General features: G+C 42.5%; 2 protein-coding genes across 3 annotated transcripts in view; both read left to right on the forward strand.

Annotated features, from left to right (window-relative positions):
- The first annotated feature begins 527 nt into the window (after positions 1-527).
- On the forward strand, positions 528-15,203 carry LOC134599665 (oocyte zinc finger protein XlCOF7.1-like). Of its 2 annotated transcripts, none has more exons than XM_063444972.1 (8): positions 528-617; positions 9,616-9,865; positions 10,414-10,593; positions 10,684-10,807; positions 12,249-12,332; positions 12,757-12,863; positions 13,625-13,694; positions 14,116-15,203. In XM_063444972.1, the coding sequence occupies exons 2-8, from the start codon at positions 9,785-9,787 to the stop codon at positions 14,805-14,807; spliced, it is 1,338 nt and encodes a 445-aa protein (XP_063301042.1). In that variant the 5' UTR covers positions 528-617; positions 9,616-9,784; the 3' UTR covers positions 14,808-15,203. The 2 variants fall into 2 exon arrangements, with proteins under 2 accessions (XP_063301042.1, XP_063301043.1); XM_063444973.1 differs by having other exon boundaries at positions 14,119-15,203.
- Positions 15,204-20,701: 5,498 nt separating this feature from the next.
- The window catches only part of LOC134572688 (SCAN domain-containing protein 3-like), a 49,379-nt gene continuing 48,155 nt past the window's right edge, over positions 20,702-21,925 (forward strand). The window contains exon 1 of the mRNA XM_063431799.1: positions 20,702-20,767. The gene's annotated coding sequence lies outside the window, so the exon portion shown is untranslated. The remainder of the gene's footprint in view (positions 20,768-21,925) is intronic.

Below are 21,925 nucleotides of genomic sequence, written 5' to 3' on the forward strand. Positions count from 1 at the left end.
CATTTAGGGCCCCCACTAGGGCATTACACACACACACGGAGTATGTGTTACACGCATTACACACACAGAGTACAACGTGTTACACGCATTACACAGTAGTGTATATATGTATATGTACAGTAGACGTACATGTGTTTTAAATGATTGAAATACATACATATTATTCACACGTGTGGATAAATAATAATTACAAGTGCTTTCCATGATCAGGAGGACTGAGGGTAAACCAGGTGTCCCAGAGAGCTACTGTGTGATTGTCAGCTCTGGTTTACACATGCTATGTCTCTTTAACCCCTTAAGGACACATGACATGTGTGACATGTCATGATTCCCTTTTATTCCAGATTGGTCCTTAAGGGGTTAAATGCAGCTAATTGCCTTTATATGTTACTGGCGGCATGTGTGTGCGTTATTTCCACTAGATGGCGCTAGCGCTGTTGCTAGTTGGCTGAGCATGCAGATTTCTTGACCTCCACAAGATGGCAGTAACATTGTTACTAGTTGGTTGTGCATGTAGATTCCTTGACCTCCTCAAGATGGCTGTCCTGCTGCTGTAGGAGGACAGGAGTGAGCTGTAAGGGTGAAGCAGCCCAGTCTGTTATATAGTCTGCCTGCAGGTAAGGACTGACTCTGGGCTCTCCCTGCTGTGTGTCCATGTTACAGGGGGAGAGCATGGCGGCAGCAGGTCAACTCAGTGTGTGTAAATAGCACTTCACTTCATTAACCCTTTATTCTGTCAGCCATTAGGGTCTCCTTCTATCCCCTCCTCAGACCATGCTGGGTGTGTGCTGCCCTGTCAGTGTGAGCATTGCAGAGTCCCCCTGTCTCCTTCTATCCCCTCCTCAGACCATGCTGGCTGTGTGCTGCCCTGCAAGTGTGAGCATTGCAAAGTCCCCCTGTCTCCTTCTATCCCCTCCTCAGACCATGCTGGCTGTGTGCTGCCCTGCAAGTGTGAGCATTGCAAAGTCCCCCTGTCTCCTTCTATACCCCTCCTTAGACCATGCTGGCTGTGTGCTGCCCTGCAAGTGTGAGCATTGCAAAGTCCCCCTGTCTCCTTCTATCCCCCTCCTTAGACCATGCTGGCTGTGTGCTGCCCTGTCAGTGTGAGCATTGCAAAGTCCCCCTGTCTCCTTCTATCCCCTCCTCAGACCATGCTGGCTGTGTGCTGCCCTGTCAGTGTGAGCATTGCAGAGTCCCCCTGTCTCCTTCTATCCCCTCCTCAGACCATGCTGGCTGTGTGCTGCCCTGCAAGTGTGAGCATTGCAAAGTCCCCCTGTCTCCTTCTATCCCCTCCTCAGACCATGCTGGCTGTGTGCTGCCCTGCAAGTGTGAGCATTGCAAAGTCCCCCTGTCTCCTTCTATACCCCTCCTTAGACCATGCTGGCTGTGTGCTGCCCTGCAAGTGTGAGCATTGCAAAGTCCCCCTGTCTCCTTCTATCCCCCTCCTTAGACCATGCTGGCTGTGTGCTGCCCTGTCAGTGTGAGCATTGCAAAGTCCCCCTGTCTCCTTCTATCCCCTCCTCAGACCATGCTGGCTGTGTGCTGCCCTGTCAGTGTGAGCATTGCAGAGTCCCCCTGTCTCCTTCTATCTCCTCCTCATACCCTAAATATGGGCCTCAACCAGGATATTGATCTAGGGGGGGCTTTTGTAGTCTATATAATACAGTGATTCTTTTGAGACATTTTTAGCCTTTTAGGGTATATTTTGGTTTTATGTATCTAATATGATTATTATTTTGTATTTTCTTTTTATTGTGTTAGTTTTTGGGTGTATTTGTGACACCTATATATTTATATCTGTATTTTTATTCATTATGTATGGTTTACTGATGGTTGTTCTTGTTCTTGTTTCCATTTTTATTATTATTTTTATTCCTTTCGTTTTCATTTATTCTTTGTCCCCCTCATTTTCTATTTTTTGTTCCCCCTCCTGTTTGTTGGGCTTGAGCCCATACAGTCTTTATCTGTTCCCATTAGTGTTCCGTAGTTCCGCCCTGGGTGCTCGGCTTTTCGCTGCAACCTTTTGGTTGCCGGAATTGCCGTGCGTTCCACGGTGGAACGCGGAAGCGTTTTCAGTCCTAAGTGATAGGACGGCAGGCGCTCCACAGTGGAACGCGGAAATAGCTTTTTCTTATACAGACGGCCGTACCACGTCATCACGTCCGGCCAATCAACAACCGGCAAATACGAAACCCGGAAGTATGTTCTCCGGTTCGCGGCAAAACGAAAGACTTTGAAGCCCTATATAAAGAAAGGACTATAGGAACGTTACTGCATATCCCTGAAGAAGTCTAGAAGACGAAACGCGTTGGATACCAGCTAGAGACTCTATATGTTTTTGGCTTTGCTTTTTATTGTTCATTTAACCACAGAGGGATTTCGTTTTCTCCTGGGTACCACTTGTTTAGTGGAGACAAGCTGTTTTTACCTTTTATTGATGTAAGTGCATTTTGTACTAATAAATTCTCTTTTTTACTACAATACTGCTCTATATATCTTTTTGCCTTTGAGGATTGGAGGTCTCTGCATATGCTGCTATACCACATCGCATACCCATCCTGAAGGAAACGCCGTTTTGTATACATACCCTTTGGAAGGGAGACAGGCGCTGATCTCCAGTATAATCTTGTAAGTTCTCTACCTCCGGGTCTGAACCACTCATTACTGTACATACTTCACCATTGTGTGATTTTTTATACATTCTAGATATCCTGGAAATTGTTGTGTCATTTTATACACAGGTCGTATTTTTATGATATTTGCTCTGCTACCCCTTTAATCTGTACAGTCACTTGTTGGTGCAGTACAGATTTTCCCCTTTGTTCCTCCTCAGACCATGCTGGGTGTGTGCTGCCCTGCCAGTGTGAGCATTGCAGAGTCCCCCTGTCTCCTTCTATCCCCTCCTCAGACCATGCTGGGTGTGTGCTGCCCTGCCAGTGTGAGCATTGCAGAGTCCCCCTGTCTCCTTCTATTCCCCTCATCAGACCATGCTGGCTGTGTGCTGCCCTGTCAGTGTGAGCATTGCAAAGTCCCCCTGTCTCCTTCTATCCCCTCCTCAGACCATGCTGTGTGTGTGCTGCCCTGCCAGTGTGAGCATTGCAAAGTCCCCCTGTCTCCTTCTATCCCCTCCTCAGACCATGCTGGCTGTGTGCTGGCCTGTCAGTGTGAGCATTGCAGAGTCCCCCTGTCTCCTTCTATCCCCTCGTCTCCTTCTATCCCCTCCTCAGACCATGCTGGGTGTGAGCATTGCAAAGTCCCTCTGTCTCCTTTTATCCCCCTCCACAGACCATGCTGTGTGTGAGCTGCCCTGTCAGTTTGAGCATTGCAGAGTCCCCCTGTCTCCTTCTATCCCCTCCTCAGACCATGCTGAGTGTGTGCTGCCCTGTCAGTGTGAGCATTGCAGAGTCCCCCTGTCTCCTTCTATCCTCTCCTCAGACCATGCTGAGTGTGTGCTGCCCTGTCAGTGTGAGCATTGCAGAGTCCCCCTTTCTCCTTATATCCCCTCATCAGACCATGCTGGCCGTGTGCTGCCCTGTCAGTGTGAGCATTGCAAAGTCCCCCTGTCTCCATCTATCCCCTCCTCAGACCATGCTGGGTGTGTGCTGCCCTGTCAGTGTGAGCATTGCAAAGTCCCCCTGTCTCCTTCTATCCCCTCCTCAGACCATGCTGGCTGTGAGAATTGCAGAGTCCCCCTGTCTCCTTCTATCCCCTCCTCAGACCATGCTGGCTGTGTGCTGCCCTGTCAGTGTGAGCATTGCAGAGTCCCCCTGTTTCCTTCTATCCCCTCCTCAGACCATCCTGGCTGTGTGCTGCCCTGTTTGTGTGAGCATTACAGAGTCCCCCTGTCTCCTCCTATCCCCTCCTCAGACCATGCTGGGTGTGTGCTGCCCTGCCAGTGTGAGAATTGCAGAGTCCCCCTGTCTCCTTCTATCTCCCCTCAGACCATGCTGGGTGTGTGCTGCCCTGTCAGTGTGACCATTGCAGAGTCCCCCTGTCTCCTTCTATCCCCTTGTCAGACTATGTCCGCTGTGTGCTACCCTGTCAGTATAAGCATTGCAGAGTCCCCCTTCTCCTTCTATCCCCTCCTCAGACCATGCTGGCTGTGTGCTGTTCGTTTGTGTGAGCATTGCAGAGTCCCCCTGTCTCCTTCCATCCCCTCGTCTCCTTCCATCCCCTCGTCTCCTTCCATCCCCTCGTCTCCTTCCATCCCCTCGTCTCCTTCCATCCCCTCGTCTCCTTCCATCCCCTCGTCTCCTTCCATCCCCTCGTCTCCTTCCATCCCCTCGTCTCCTTCCATCCCCTCGTCTCCTTCCATCCCCTCGTCTCCTTCCATCCCCTCGTCTCCTTCCATCCCCTCCTCAGACCATGTGAGCATTGCAAAGTCCCTCTGTCTCCTTTTATCCCCCTCCACAGACCATGCTGTGTGTGAGCTGCCCTGTCAGTGTGAGCATTGCAAAGTCCCCCTGTTTGCTTCTATCCCCTCCTCAGACCATGCTGGCTGTGAGAATTGCAAAGTACCCCTGTCTCCTTCTTTCCCCTCCTCAGACCATGCTGGGTGTGTGCTGCCCTGCCAGTGTGAGCATTGCAGAGTCCCCCTGTTTGCTTCTATCCCCTCCTCAGACCATGCTGGCTGTGAGAATTGCAAAGTCCCCCTGTCTCCTTCTATCTCCTCCTCAGACCATGCTGGGTGTGTGCTGCCCTGTCAGTGTGAGCATTGCAGAGTCCCCCTGTCTCCTTCTATCCCCTCCTCAGACCATGCTGGCTGTGTGCTGGCCATCACTAAATCTGGGGCACAATATTAGGATTTGAGGTGTCTGTCAATAGGTTGTACCCAGTGATTTAATGTGAACCTACCTGCAGTACTAACTGTGTGAGTGTATTATAGTGGGGGTGGGGGAATTTAATGGATGTGATGTTTCAAAATGTTTATTTTTTTATTTATTTTTGGTGACTTTAACCCCTTCAGGACGTAGTCAATAGTGCATAGATCAAAACAAAAACTGGAATTTGCGCTATATGTCTGTTCAACCATAATTCACCGCTGTCACATTAAGTGCACCCACACTTATTATATATCATTTTGTTCAGGAGAAACAGGATTTTAATTTATCCATTACTATTCATATATGGAACATAATTTATTAGTTTAAAAAAATGTGAGAAAATAAGATTTAAAAAAAAAAAAAATTGTATTTCCGTCTGACATTTTAGCTGTGAATGTCATAATACTGGTTTTAGTGCAAAAAAATGCACATATTTGTAATCAGCGATGTCTCACGAGTACAACAGTACCCCCCATTAACAGGTTTTATGGTGTTTTGGAAAGTTACAGGGTCAAATATAGAAAGTTCCATTTTCACATTGAAATTTGCCAGATTGGTAATGTTACCTTTGAGGCGGCGTGGTAGCCCAGGAATGAGAATTACCCCCATAATGGCATACCATTTTTGAAAAAGTAGACAACCCAAGGTATTGAAAGTGGGGTATGTTTAGTCTTTTTTAGTAGCCACTTAGTCACAAACACTGGCCAACGTTCATATTTGTTTTTGTGTGGAAAAAAAACAAAAAACTAATATTTGGCCAGTGTTTGTGACTAAGTGGCTACTAAGAAAGACTGGACATACCCCACTTGCAATACCTTGGGTTGTCTACTTTTGCAAATGGTATGCCATCATGGGGGTAATTCTCATTCCTGGGCTACCATACGCTCTCAAAGGCAACATAACCAATCTGGCAAATTTCAATGTGAAAGAAATGAAATGCAAACCCTATATGTGACTCTCTAACTTTCCAAAACACCATAAAACCTGTACATGGGGGGTACTGTTTTTCTCGGGAGACTTCACTAAACACAAATGTTAGTGTTTTAAAACAGTAAAACATATTACAACAATAATATAGTCCATACGAGTGCCGTTCGTTTGTAAAAAAAAAAAAATGCAAAAAACGTAACTTTTACTTAAAATATCATAGTTGTAATACAATTTACCAGTTTGAAACACTAATATTTGAGTTCAGCGAAGTCTACTGAGTAAAACAGTACCCCCTATGTACAGGTTTTATGGTGTCTTGGAGAGTTACAGGGTCAAATTAAATTCTCTGCACTTTCTCCCTGTGTTGTCAGGCATGTCAATCAAATTTTAATTAATCAAATCACATAATTATGTTAAATGATTACTTAAATATACACGTAGAATTTTAATATATATGCATTTATAGGTATTTAAATTCTACGTGTACACTTATGTAGTTATTTATGTAATTATATATATTTATAAATATTTGCAGTTATTTGTATTTATATATAAATAGATATATAGAATGTCATTCTAAGTGTATTTTGTTACCAATATATATGTATTAATAACAAAATACAGTTAGAATGAGATTACATATGTGTATATATAATTTATTTACCTTTTTTTTATATTTTATTTATTTTATGATTTTATTTATTTACTATTGTAAAACGTGTATATATAAATATAAAATAGATGTATGTAACATCATTCTAAGTGTATTTTAAGATTAATATATGTACTTATATTAACATTAAAATACACTATGTATGACGTTACATATATATAAGATATACCGTATATATATATATATTTATTTTAAACGTGTTTTTTTTTTTTTTTTACACCTCCCCACCAGCATGGGGACTGTCTGAGAGCTCAAACAGTCCCCCTGCTGGCAGATCCACAGCCAGCTATAGGGGGCCATGTGATCGCGCTTTGAGAGCAATCACATGGCCCCCAGGGGCCTCATTTGCCGGGGGAGGGCTGTCAGGCAGCCCTCCAGAAGAGGATTGCGGCGGAGGTGAGTACACCGGACCTCCAGGGGCTCAAAGCCATTACGGCATTCTATGCCGCTGCAACGGCTTTAAAGCCCACTTAATGTGGGACGGCATAGAACGCGTTAACGGGTTAAGAAATATAACTTGTAATATAGATTGTTAGTACTGAGGTTTTTTTACTTAACCAGTTATCTCTAGCTAAAAGTAATTTGTAAAAACTTAATTGCAAAATTTAGACTGTCTAAGATAACCTTCAACGTTAAACACATTTGTTACCAAATATTTAAGTAACACTATAGGGTCAAACATTAAAACCACCATCTAGCCCTCCTTGCCTCCCTAAATATAGTAAAATCTTACTTTTATTCAAGTCTTCAGCTGCTGTCTCTGCCCTGATCTGCCTGCTTTGCTGACATCATCAGAAATGATTCTCTGAGCCAATCATTGAATTTGCTGAGCTTGTAAAGGAGGCAAAGCAGGGGCAGAGCCAGCACAAGCCAAACACAGCCCTGGCCAATCAGCATCTCCTCATAAAGTTGCATTGAATCAATGCATCTCTAGAAGAAAAATTCAGTGTTTCCATGCAAAGGGTGGAGACACTGATATGTTGTGATGCACACTAGGCAAGACTGAGATAGGAAGCACCTCTAGCAGCCATCTGAGGAGTTGGCAGTGGAGTTATCACTAGGCTGTAATTGTAACATATTCATACTCACCTTGCGGTCAGTGGCCATGCATCTGCATGAATGACACTTGCAGCATGACAGTTACACCCCCACGCTCGCTCACGTAACTGTCGCCGTGCACGTCACGCACGCACATTTTGGGGTCAAAGAGCGATCACAGCCAATCAGAAAGGTAAAGCAGGTATAAAAGCATAGAATGACCATTCCTCATTGCACTGTTGTGGTTTCCCAAGTGGGTGTCCGAGAGCACGTTCCTTATTCTTGTTAATCTGATTTTTTTAAATTTGGCTTTCATTTTGATTTCCCTGTTTTCTGGCATCCCTGACCTCTGGCTTTCCTTTATTGTTGTGTCCGTTTCTGTGTCCCCTGACCTTGGCTATTACTCCGACTATTCTTTGGTACGTTAGTCCGGCCATTCTAAGGCCCGGTAATACGTTGCCTATTAGTCTCCTGTGTTACACAATTCTACGTGCTGGATCATACTGTAATCCTGACAGTAATGTAAGCTGCATTTTCTCTGAAAAGACCCGGTTTACTGCAAAAAGCCTGAAGGTAATGATTCTACTCAACAGGACAAATACAATAAGCTGTAGTTGTTCTGGTGACTATAGTGTCCCTTTTAAAAAATTATTCTTATTTATATAGCGACAACAAATTCGTCAGCGCTTTACACTTTAATAATCCTGCAACATCCACATCTGCTGGATCAATTAAAAGATTGATTTGAAGGTGTAATCCAAAGTATTCACACTTTGTGCAACTTTAATAATGGGATTAATTGGGGTGTTTAAAAACAAAACATTAAGTCATGGGTCCTCAAACTCCGGCCCCCCAGATGTTGCTGAACTACAACGCCCATGATTCTCTGGCTATCTATGTAATTCAAAGAATCATGGGCGTTGTAGTTCAGCAACATCTGGGGGGCCGGAGTTTGAGGACCCCTGCATTAAGTGGTCTTAAGCCAGCTGCTAAAGATTAAAGATAGATAGGTGGTTCTATAATCTCCCCATCCACAAATAACACTATGACAAACACCTGGCAGCCGGGGAGGGGAGACAATGGACACCTCCACTGGTCCAGTGTTATGTTTTGGATTTGTTGATTTCTTTTGTAAAGGGTTACTCCAAGCACCATGACCACTTCAGTGATTTGAAGTGGTCGCGGTGCCTGGATTCTGTGCAACTTTAAATTTTGAAACGCTGCACTTACAAAGTTTAACTCCATGCCTGCCTGAGGAGTAATTCCAACTCCAGCAACTTAAAGGGGCTGTCATTGGACAGCCCAGAACAAGAGTTCCGACCTGGCTAATGTCAATGCTGTACAAATATTTTTGCTCGGTGTGCCATTCGTTGACTGAGAACGGTCAGCTGAGGCTCTCAGCCAATGAATGGTGACTGAATTGGATTCCAGTTTCTGCCGCTCTGTAGAAGCTGGAAGTATGTCAGTCAGAAGCATCATAGCCCACCGGCTGTTCCTATACAGTTTGCCACATTACCAGGTAATGGGGCCAGGGTACTCATGACATTATACTGTGTACAGCGGGCTTTAGTGAATATGATGCTCTGAGTAACCCTTTAATGTGAAAATAATCCGACACAATCTCAAAATGGATTTAGAGGGGATTATTTGACTTCTGTTTGAAGGACCACCTTTAATGAAATGGACGCTCTAAACAGGCACATGCATTATCTGAAATAAGAAAGGTTACAATTAATTATCCCTGATCATCTTCTGTCCATTTCATTACTAGAACAGACCCCTAAACCTAGACCCCCCCCCCCCCCCCCAACCTGCTGGGTTTCTCAGTTTGCCTTAATATTCCATCTGCACATGATATCATCGCGCAATACCTGGACCCATGCTTTATGTGGAGAAACTGCAGATACAGGAAATTGTTGGTTCCTGTTTTAATAATGCATTAAAATAAACTGAAGAGGGTCTTCTCCAGCCTGCTGTCTCTCTTTACTAAAACAAAATACTTTGTACTGGGGCCATTGCTAAATGAAACGTAGCTTTATAAGACAAGTGAAGATCTTATTTACATTATGCAAGCTGTGCTATTTTGGCAAATGAAATGTAGTTTTTACAAGATAACAGAATGTAAAATGTCTATGGAACTATCTTTTGCAGATATCACAAAACACGTTTCCAGATGAGAGAAACAGACTATTGGAATTCTGGCATCTATGTCGGGAAACTCTAACCAAACTTACGTTTAACTTAGTGGATCAAAATTGAAGGCTTGACAAGTTAAGGGAGGTTCAAAGCAAAATTGTGGGAGCATCTTCATAATCGACTCATGAGACACGAAGTTAAAAATCCAATGACTGACAAGATCTTGAAACTTACCCTGGAAATTATCTACCTGTTGACGGGAGAGGTGAGGGGTTTTGGCCAATGTAACCATAATATATCACCAGGCAAGGTTACCCAGAAAACCAAACCCATTTTATTCTTTGAGGGCTGCCAGACCCATTGTATTTTCCTGGACACATAGTGGTCCTATTAGTCTTTTTAGTCCTTATTCTGCAGGAGACAATTTGTCAATCGACAAAGGCAGTTCCTCTGAGATTCTCTCCTGCCTTGTGTGAATTCCAATTAATTCAGGACTGCTCTATTTATTTGCTGAAAATCACCAAACAGACATAATGTGTCCGAAAAACCACGATGGGCTTGGAATCCCAATCTAAAAGGGTAAAAATGAACAAACATATTTTCATAGCAGGTGACTTTAATATAGGAATTTTTACAGTTACATTCTACGTAGATTTGGGAAGCAGCCTGAATGATGGCTTCCACCAGTTACACTGATCATTGATAAGGCATTGCTGAGAAAATACGTATTCTGGTTGGATTTGGGACAAGACGTATGTTGATTTAAAGGTGATGTTCATTGCCTTATTCTTCATTCATTCCTTTTATATCTAGGATTATATTGTTGTGAAAAATAAGGGGGATAATGTCGCAGGGGTCCGCGGCCTTTGTGCAACGGAGAGCGTCTGCAGGACTCCAAGCCCTGTGATGGCTCCTCATAATTCATTGCAAGAGAACAATGAGAAGAAAATCCTTAGACTCGCCAACAAAATAGTCAGCCTTCTGACCAGAGAGGTGAGTGATGTGACGGAAATGGTATGTAGCCCGCGGGTTTGATCTCCTAACGGAAATTCCTGGTAAATTACTAAAAATGTCCCATTTCAGGTTTCTTTGCGATGCGACAATGAAGCCGTAACTTTTTCGAAGAAAGAAGGAGACTATTTAGAAGAAGATAAGGATTCTCACAAGGATGTGGTGGGAGAGAATATCTGCCCCGTCAGTTCTCAGGGTAAAAAAGAGCGAATGCCAATGTTGGGTAATTCAGGGAGCAGGTGATGACGTTGAAATAAATTAAACCTGATTCTTGGAGCGTTAGTAATGGACACTTTGCTTTTGTTTATATTTACTTCTTATCTTTTTAGATAGATATATATATATATATATATATATATATATATTTGGAAAAATCAAGTCTGTCCTACAACTTCCTGCATCGTGGACTAGATATTCATATTCCTCCGTATATAAGAGCAATTAAATGGACACTGTAGTCATCAGAACCTTAATGTAGTGGTTCCTGTGTTTATAGCCTGTGCATTTAGGCATTTAAATGTAAAACCCTTGGAACACCTGGTAGCAGTAACACAGGCGTGCTTCCTAGTCTAGTGATGCACAGTGTGCAGCACTGGTGTGTAGCGTCTCCACGCTCTGCATGGAGGTTCAAAACGTTCTCCATAGATAAACATTGATTCAGTGCATCTCTATGAGGAGATGCTGATTGTTGCAGCACAGTGTTTTGCCTTGTATGCGCAATAGCCTCCCAATGCTTTCCTACGGGTAAGCATTGGATTGGCTGAGATCATCAAGATTGAAGATCTCAGCCATGCAGGTGCTGCTAGCTGCCGCAAGACTGGTATGGCAGAAAAGGTGAGTAAAATCCCCTTGTTACTGTGAGTGGAGGGGGTGCCAGTCACTCAAACAGCCACTCCAGGACTCTAGTGGCAGGAATGCATGTTTGTATATTTTATTATTTTTTTGCTTTGGGATGCACCTGGCATAGAAATAAAGGACAAATAAATCTGGCATGTCCTGGCAGCTGCTTACCTCGATGTCCATGGCGTGACTGGCATTCCCTAATGCTTAGCATGTTAGCCATCGCCTCGCAGCCATTGTGTACAGCTTTTGCATCCATTAGGGTAGCATCTTAAAGGGAAAAGAAGGTATGTATGTCTTTAAATGTTGGTCTCACAGTAATAATGTGTAATATTACACAAATCACAATAATGTGGAAATAACAAGATCAGTCTTAACAATGTTGTTGTATTAATGCTTGGATTACAGGAGCAAACTGTTACAGCATTTTCAAATCAGGGAAATGTTTTAATAAAGTGTGGATCCTGGACTCTTTGTAAATTGCCAATCATGTAACTCTCAGCCAGGCTTTTCCTGATTGAGAGAGATGGAAGTTAGATGTCTGTGATTCCATATTGTAGGTACCGGTAGTTGCCTAAAAAGAAAACCCTATCCTAATACCAGAGAGAGTAGTTTCTTAACATTATCAATGTAACGTTAATTTTTTTTATGAGTACTAGCAAACATTTGATATATGTAGCCAGTGAGGGGCAATTTCATCTTTCATTTCTTTGGAAGCTTGATCTCATCATTTGTCATGTTTATCTACTGTATTTGTAAGCACACAATAATAATATTATGTGAAATGTTCTCATCAGAGATTATTCAAAGTCAATCAGAATGGAATGTGATCGACTCTAAGGAACGCCAAGACAAGAGCGTACAAACCAAATTCTGTACAGGTCAGTGATATAAACACACTGAGACACTTACTGTACATTAATATCTTACACACAGTGTGCAGGCAGCGATATACACACCCTCTGCTGACACACACGGTGACACAGAACCACTGATATACTTACTGTATAGTAAAGCATTCTCTAAGTACCATAACTATAGAACTAAAGCTTAGTGTAATGTTTAGTGACACAAAACCTGCCCACTTTTAATCAACAGTGATAATATGGAAACTACACTTCTGTGTTATCGAGTGTTTCCTTACAATCTGGCCGGCAATGATAGGTTGAGGTTGCAGGACTAACCTACTACTGCAATTGAGTCAGATTGTTTTCCTGAGGCTTTACACAATGTGTTTGGCCCAATCCAGTTATCTCGTTCGATATCTGTGACGTGCCACCGACATATAATCTCTTACTGTGTTAGAGAACATGCTGCCAGAGCCTACATTTTCCATATCTACAGCAGAAGAAATGAGAAGATTGCATCCCTCCGAGATAGAAGAAAATGAATTCACTTGTACAGAGTATAAGGTATGATTTACCAGCAGTTACCTTACATAAATCGCCATAAGATGTTATTTGTTGGATTTTGCCAGCAGCATTTCTGCTTTGATGCCTTAACCCCTGGATTGTTCTGTTACATTCACTACTGCTGTGCATGCAGTAATAGGGGTAATATGTATCACATGTATTGGGATTCCCTACATAGTAGATGGAGTGGGTAAAGTGGCACAAGAAGTAAGGTTATCATGTACCCCATGTATGGGTAAAGGTTCCTAGAATAGTTTACAGTGAAGGGTTAGTTTATCGGATAGCACAGTTGCAGGAGAGGAATCAGGGTGCAGTTGGGAAAGCTATTAAACCCTTAAGGACACATGACGGAAATATTCTGTCATGATTCCCTTTTATTTCTGAAACTGTGTCATTATGGGGTTAACAATTTAATTGATTTAGTTTCCTAAAGAAGTGAATTTTAAATGATTTTGTGACGGAACTGAGACTGGGTGAAAGTCTAACGGAGCAGGGAAGGGAGTACCATATGAACAACGCGGCCGTAGAGAGGTACTGAAGGCGAGTGTCAGAGATGTGAGTACAAACAGAGGACAGGAACCTTTTCAGTGTTTGATACTGTTCTAATGCTTGAATACCTGGGAGTACATAAAAAGAAAACCTATTTTTCTTAAAGATTCTAATGGAATGCCTGTTTCTATTTGTTTCCCTGAATATGTCAGTTGTGTGTTGTGATATGTTGACCAGCAATATCATTGTGACTGACTGATCTTGTGTTGTAGATGGAGCAAGGAGTCAGGATATGTACTGTGCAATGTAAGGAGGAAGAGATTCCTACAGAGATCAGCCCAGGTGAGGCATAGATTATTTGTGTATGTACTGTCAGACATAAGCAATATTTCTATCTGGGACTTAGGTGGATGATAGAATTATAGGGAAAAGTAATCTTGGAACACAACAACTTTCTTTATAGAAAATGTTTCTTTTAGAATTAAACCCAATTTGAGCTGTCCCCCCAAAAATATATTCTATAACCCCCTATGGCACTATGAGGGCTCTTGAGAACGTCACAAGTGCTCTCATGTGCAGATCCGAGAGTGTATCAGTGCATCAGGAGCCACACATTGTGAAAAAGTCACGCAAAGGTGACACAGACCAAATTCGATTTTTGCATCCATTGTACTGCAAGCCCCAATTAGCACAATAGTGATTGCTTGTGTTAAACGCTGTCTGTGTATATATAAAGTTGATTACAATATTTTGTCCGCTCTAGTAGATGTCCCAGTCGATGAGGAAGCTCAGCCGGAAGAACTCAGTATTTATTTTTCGACTCCAGAAAAGGTCATAAAAAATAATATGATCAACCAAGATGATAAAGGAAAGAACGTAATAAATTACAGCTCGTCGAGAAAGCATTTGAAAAAAACAGAGACCGTTTCAAGTACAGACCCGTCTTTCCCTAAAGATCTGAAACCTGATGAGGATTCAAGTCTTCCCCTCCGTAAACGTTGCAAGGATAGCTTGGCAGCACAGAAAAACCAAGAGGATTTGTTTGGAAATTCTTATGAGTGCAGGAAATGTGAGATAAGCTTTAATGATGAGTTGGCTTTTCTGTCTCATGAGAAATGGCACGGGGTCGAGCTTTACAACTGCACCGAATGCAGAGAATGTTTCACGGACTACGCAGATTTTGCCACACATCTTACCACTCACAACGTGCAATACTGGAAACATTTATTTTCACAACCCAGATCTCACCCGCTACAGACGGTTCATGCAGGTCAGAAACCATTCACCTGCTCCGACTGCGGGAAGTGTTTTGCGTATAACTCAGCCTTTCTCCGTCATCGGAGAATTCACACCGGAGAGAAACCATTTGTTTGCATTGAATGTGGGAAGTGTTTTTCTCAAAACACACATCTGGCTAAACACCGAAATAAACACAACACAATGAAGACAGTGTAATAATTGAACATCTCACATTTTCTGTGTTTTTTTTGTTTTGTTATGTTTCATATTTAGTTTACAAACTATATTTCTCTATAAAAAAAAAAAAATCAAAAATAGAATTTATTATATAATTTTATTGACTTTGAAATCGCAGTTTTTCCTGTAGGTTATTCTTGTTTCTGACGCAGTCCAGAGGGGGACATTGAGCTGTATGTTATACTAGGTACCCACAATTGTATGTACATCGGTTAACTTATTAGTTATATGGTAAAACATATACAAAATGGCTGCAGTTTCTGGGATTATGGGATCTTGAAAGATGCACAAAGTTACAAGAAGCATCTCAAAGCAGACTATTTAAAAATTATATATACATTTATTTTCTTTTGATACCACTTTTCTTTTCCATTTTTTTTTATTTTTTTGTGGTCATCTGACTCCTTGTACCATTATTACAAAATTTCCGATCTGTGTTTTATTACCTTAATTGTATAAGCCTGGTTGGAAATTAAAAAAAAAAAATTAAAAAATATTACAAAAAAAAAAGTATTTCATTGCTTAAAAAGTATTTTTGTCAAGTTATCAGGTACTTTAGTAACCATAAGATTTTCACATTTTCTGGTAGGAATATAAATGAGCAGGTAGCTGCACATTCCTTTATTCTATTGATGCAATTTATTTACGGAGAAACACAAAGCACAACAGGTGATAAAATGGTGAATAAACTAAAAGTCATAGGGAGGGAATAGTACAATAGTACTATAAGCAACAAAGCTGAAAGTGAGTATTTTTACTAATACACTATATGTAGCATCCTTTATTATTGTTATTTAAGCTCCTCCTGTGTCCACATCAGATGTTAACCAAACTGGAAGAATTATATCTTCTACCAGTAGATTCCATTTTTAGGATCTGCTGAAAAAGGTCATTTTTTTTTTTTTTTTGAAATGCGTATCCTAAACGATTTGCCATCATGTACTCGGTCATCTGTGTCATTTAATCTAGTTTATATTTTGTCCAGGTCAACTAAACCATGATAATGAAGACAAGCTTATCGCAATACAAATTTACAATATGTATTAAAAAAAAAATCTTAAACCTTCTGGTCCCAGCCCAATTTGGAGAGACATACCACAAAATTGTGTGCCTAAACAGATGAATTATGTTTATGGAATAAAGGTGGATCTGGGGTATGTAGCACCCTTCAAAGTATGAGCTCAGGATTAACCAAGTTATTTTACTGGGAGACATTATTATTATTATGTTATTTATAAAGCGCCAACAAATTCCGCAGCGCTTTACAATGGGTGGACGAACAGACATGTAGATGTAACCAGACAAGTTGGACACACAGGAACAGAGGGGTTGAGGGCCCTGCTCAATGAGCTTACATGCGAGAGGGAGTGGGGTAAAGTGACACAAAAGGTAAGGATAGTATTAGACTAGTGGAGAGCAAAAAAACGGGTCGCAAGAGCATTCTGAGGACGGACACCAACTGAAATAGCCTGCCCTTCGGTGGGTCCCCGCTCAGTTTTCAAGCTGGCTTTGGCTCATCTTGTGCCATTACAGAGGGAACATCTCTGAAGCATATCAGACTGGCCCACCCATACGGGCAGTCCAGATCCGAAATGCCAGCAAGTTACCTCTGCACGATAGACACAGCAACCGCAGACGATCGTTTCAGCCTTGTTAGGCATCATCAGTGAGGCATAGCTGATATCTCTCTAGGCACCGTGAGCAAGGGGTCCATGTCTGGATTTCCCTTTTAAACTTATGGAGAGCAAAAAACGGGTCGCAAGAGTATTTTGAGAACGGACAGCAACTGAAATAGCCTGCCCTTCGGAGGGTCCCCGCTCAGAACTCAAGCTGGTTCTCTCTGTAATGGCACAAGATGAGCTAAAACCAGCTTGACTTCTGAGCAGGGACCCACCGAAGTGCAGGCTATTTCAGTTGCTGTCCGTTCTCAGAATACTCTTGCGACCCGTTTTTTGCTCTCCATAGTATTAGACTAGTAACAGTTGCAAGAGAGGAATCAGTCGGGAGCTATTAACAGTTTAATTGATACGCTGTTATGAAGAAGTGTAGACTGGGTGAGCATCTAATGGAGGAGGGAAGTGAGTTCGGTAGTAGAAGACAAGGCTTTAACTAAAGATATTAATACGGAAGTTCACATCACCAGCTTGGCAGACACGTGTTCCCGGTGAAAGAGCAGGTACAAGTATGGAAGCAAAGTGTATCGCTTCTTGATTGCTTTCTATATCATCAAAGTATTGCCTTCAAAGTACTTAGAAGTATTGTCACCTGGAGGAACGTCTAGTATGTGTAGTTGCTCAGTAGTGGGGTCGGAGCACCATGGCTGGACAACACGAGCAGCTGCAGCAGCAGTTTTACATAGATCCTCCAAAAGTGGTGAGGCACAAGTCCCATGACTCTCAGGCAGGCTGGCTGAGCCTAATGGGAAACGTAGTCCATGACCGCTCAATAGTAAAATGTTTAGCTATCACTGTCTTGAAGTGCTGGAGTATGTGTTGTTTTTGTTCTGTGCATGTTGTCAGCCGTGGTTTACAGAGACTGTGCAGTAAATAAGAATGAAATAAACATAGATCTGGTTGTTATGGTTAATGGTAGATAGGTTTAGTTAACCCCTTAAGGACATGACATGTGTGCCATGTCATGATTCCCTTTTATTCCAGAAGTTTGGTCCTTAAGGGGTTAATCTGTACATATGCACTGTAATATCTTCCTGTGTGTTTATTTAGTTGAATAAGTCTTTTATATATATATATATGTATATATAGTCTTGGGCCAAATGCTCGCCACAATAATATATGTCTATATTATTGAAAAGTATTAATACGCAATCTGACGTTCTTTATAAAAAATAAGTATTTATTCTACTTCAATAGCAAATCATAATATACTTAACAGATGGTATGTCTTAATGGTTACAGAGTCGTCTTTGTATCAGCAATTCAGGACATCGGATCGTAGCAGGAAAGGCAAGAGAACGTGGTCCTTTGTCCTCTGCCCTTTATAGCCCAAATTACGTCATAACCTGTAGTTTAGAATAGCCATATAAGGAAATTCCCCATATAAAGACCACCCCAAATCTCTTATACAGCAAATTCCAGAGACCTCATGGTACAGAATAGGAAACACCATCTGTTCTGTTTAACCCATTATACAGCCACACCTTAATATGTATTTGAATAGGAATATACAGAATATGCAATATTCTACATGCACCTATTGTTTTACAATTCACTTTATCTCACTATGGAAGCAATGTTGATAGATTGAGGTGATGGTTCAGTAATATGTGCTAGATTTAGTTTTTGCCTGGTAATTCTACAAGCAGAGTACAGCTTTCATTTGCCACCCGGAAGAACGTCTAGTATTGTTGTGACGTCGTTGTGAATTGTCGTATAGTTTCCCTTTAATTAAATGATCCGGGCCATAGGCAGGCTTACTATATGAACTGATCCGGGCCGTAGGCAGGCTTACTATATGAACTGATCCGGCCCATAGGCAGGCTTACTATATGAACTGATCCGGCCCATTGGCAGGCTTACTATATGAACTGATCCAGTCCATAGGCAGGCTTACTATATGAACTAATCCGGTCCGTAGGCAGGCTTACTATATGAACTAATCCGGTCCATAGGCAGGCTTACTATATGAACTAATCCGGTCCGTAGGCAGGCTTACTATATGAACTTATCCGGCCCGTAGGCAGGCTTACTATATGAACTAATCCGGTCCATAGGCAGGCTTACTATATGAACTAATCCGGTCCGTAGGCAGGCTTACTATATGAACTAATCCGGTCCATAGGCAGGCTTACTATATGAACTAATCCGGTCCGTAGGCAGGCTTACTATATGAACTAATCCGGTCCATAGGCAGGCTTACTATATGAACTAATCCGGTCCGTAGGCAGGCTTACTATATGAACTGATCCGGTCCATAGGCAGGCTTACTATATGAACTAATCCGGTCCGTAGGCAGGCTTACTATATGAACTGATCCGGCCCATAGGTAGGCTTACTATATGAACTGATCCGGCCCGTAGGCAGGCTTACTATATGAACTGATCCGGCCCGTAGGCAGGCTTACTATATGAACTGATCCGGCCCGTAGGCAGGCTTACTATATGAACTGATCCGGCCCATAGGCAGGCTTACTATATGAACTGATCCGGTCCATAAGCAGGCTTACTATATGAACTGATCCGGTCCATAGGCAGGCTTACTATATGAACTGATCCGGCCCATAGGCAGGCTTACTATATGAACTGATCTAATCCGACCCATAGGCAGGCTTACTATATGAACTGATCTGGCCCATTGGCAGGCTTACTATATGAACTGCTCCGGTCCATAGGCAGGCTTACTATATGAACTGATCCGGCCCATAGGCAGGCTTACTATATGAACTGATCCGGCCCATAGGCAGGCTTACTATATGAACTGATCCGGCCCATAGGCAGGTTTACTATATGAACTGATCCGGTCCCTAGGCAGGCTTACTATATGAACTGACCCGGCCCATTGGCAGGCTTACTATATGAACTGACCCGGCCCATTGGCAGGCTTACTATATGAACTGCTCCGGTCCATAGGCAGGCTTACTATATAAACTGATCCGGCCCATAAGTAGGCTTACTATATGAACTGATCCGACCCGTAGGCAGGCTTACTATATGAACTGATCCGGCCCGTAGGCAGGCTTACTATATAAACTAATCCGGCCCATAGGCAAGCTTACTATAAGAACTGATCCGGCACATAGGCAGACTTACTATAAGAACTGATCCGGCCCATAGGCAGACTTACTATAAGAACTGATCCAGCCCATAGGCAAGCTTATATGAATTTTAACCTCAAATTTGCAGTTGCCTGGGGAATTCCTGATAAATTATGCTTTACTGAATAGCCCTGATAGCATGTCTCCCTAAATTTTAGGGGCTGAGATATTTTATGTGATTTAGTAATAACAAATTTTGCAACTAAAATGTAAATTAAAAGAACAATGTATTTACACAGACTGATATAGAGGACTGGGGGTATTTATTGCAATAATATAGAGGACTGAGGGTAATTATTGTAGTAATATAGAGGACCTGTGTATTTAATGTAGTAATATAGAGGAGTGTTTTTTTTATTTTTTATTGTAGTAATATAGAGGAGTGGGGGACATTTATTGTAGTAATATAGAGGACTGGGGTATTTATTGTAGTAATATAGAGGAGTGGGGGTATTTATTGTAGTAATATAGAGGACTGGGGTATTTATTGTAGTAATAAAGAGGACTGGGGTATGTATTGTAGTAATATAGAGGACTGGGGTATTTATTGTAGTAATAAATAGGATTTGGGGTATGTATTGTAGTAATATAGAGTAGTGGGGGTAATTATTGTAGTAATATAGAGTAGTGGGGGTAATTATTGTAGTAAGATATAAATGTAGGGGTATTTATTGTAGTAATATAGAGGACCGGGGTAATTATTGTAGTAATATAGAGGAGAGGGGGTATTTATTGTAGTGATATAGAGGAGTGGGGGTATTTATTGTAGTGATATAGAGGATTTATTGTAGTAATATAGAGGAGTGGGGGTATTTATTGTAGTAATAAATAGGATTTGGGGTATGTATTGTAGTAATATAGAGTAGTGGGGGTAATTACTGTAGTAATATAGAGTATTTATTGTAGTAATATAGAGGAGTGGGGGTATTTAATTGTAGTGATATAGAGGATTTATTGTAGTAATATAGAGAAGTGGGGGTATTGTAGTAATATAGAGAAGTGGCGGTATTGTACTAATAGAGGATTTGGGGTATTTTTGATGACCCTACACATGGTCTGTCACTGTAAACATTGCTCCATCTTGTGCCCCCTCCCTTTCTGACGTCATCAGTTTGCGACCCCCCTCCGTAGGCTGTGCAGTGATTCTATGTGACCCCTTGTTTGGTAAGGTAAGTGCCCCTGTGGGGTGACAGCCCTGCATTGAGGGTGACATGGGGGGTGGGAGGACCCTGGGGATAACCCCTCCTATTCTCATTATAATTTAAAAACAATGCATTCTCCAAAAGCATGGAAATATTAACCCCTTACTGCACACAGTGCACCCCCTCCAACAGCATGGGAGTATTAACCCCTTACTGCACACAGTGCAACCCCTCCAACAGCATGGAAATATTAACCCTTTACTGCACACAGTGCAACCCCTCCAACAGCATGGAAATATTAACCCCTTACTGCACACAGTGCACCCCCCCAACAGCATGGGGGTATTAACCCCTTACTGCACCCCCTGCAACAGCATGGGGGCATTAACCCATTACTGCACACAGTGCACCCCCTCCAACAGCATGGGGGTATTAACCCCCTTACTGCACACAGTGCACCCCCTCCAACAGCATGGGGGTATTAACCCCTTACTGCACACAGTGCACCCCCTCCAACAGCATGGGGGTAATAACCCCTTACTGCACACAGTGCACCCCCCCAACAGCATGGGGGTATTAACCCCTTACTGCACACAGCGCACCCCCTCCAAACAGCATGGGGGTATTAACCCCTTACTGCACACAGCGCAACCCCTCCAACAGCATGGGGGCATTAACCCCTTACTGCACCCCCTCCAACAGCATGGGGGCATTAACCCCTTACTGCACACAGTGCACCCCCTCCAACAGCATGGGGGTAGCAGTACAGTTGATTTGCTGTGCAGTGATTCTATGTGACCCCTTGTTTGGTAAGGTAAGTGCCCCTGTGGGGTGACAGCCCTGCATTGAGGGTGACATGGGGGGTGGGAGGACCCTGGGGATAACCCCTCCTATTCTCATTATAATTTAAAAACAATGCATTCTCCAACAGCATGGAAATATTAACCCCTTACTGCACACAGTGCACCCCCTCCAACAGCATGGGAGTATTAACCCCTTACTGCACACAGTGCAACCCCTCCAACAGCATGGAAATATTAACCCCTTACTGCACACAGTGCACCCCCCAACAGCATGGGGGTATTAACCCCTTACTGCACACAGCGCACCCCCTCCAACAGCATGGGGGTATTAACCCCTTACTGCACACAGCGCAACCCCTCCAACAGCATGGGGGCATTAACC

The sequence above is a fragment of the Pelobates fuscus genome, chromosome 1, assembly GCF_036172605.1.
Source record: "Pelobates fuscus isolate aPelFus1 chromosome 1, aPelFus1.pri, whole genome shotgun sequence".
In the NCBI taxonomy this organism is placed as follows: Eukaryota; Metazoa; Chordata; class Amphibia; order Anura; family Pelobatidae; genus Pelobates; species Pelobates fuscus.

Coding starts and splice junctions, on each gene's coding strand:
- LOC134599665 (XM_063444972.1), top strand. CDS start 9,785: ATGAGACACGAAGTTAAAAATCCAATGACTGACAAGATCTTGAAACTT. Junction 9,866..10,413: donor TCTACCTGTTGACGGGAGAG/GTGAGGGGTTTT, acceptor TTTTATATCTAG/GATTATATTGTTGTGAAAAA. Junction 13,695..14,115: donor TCCTACAGAGATCAGCCCAG/GTGAGGCATAGA, acceptor TGTCCGCTCTAG/TAGATGTCCCAGTCGATGAG.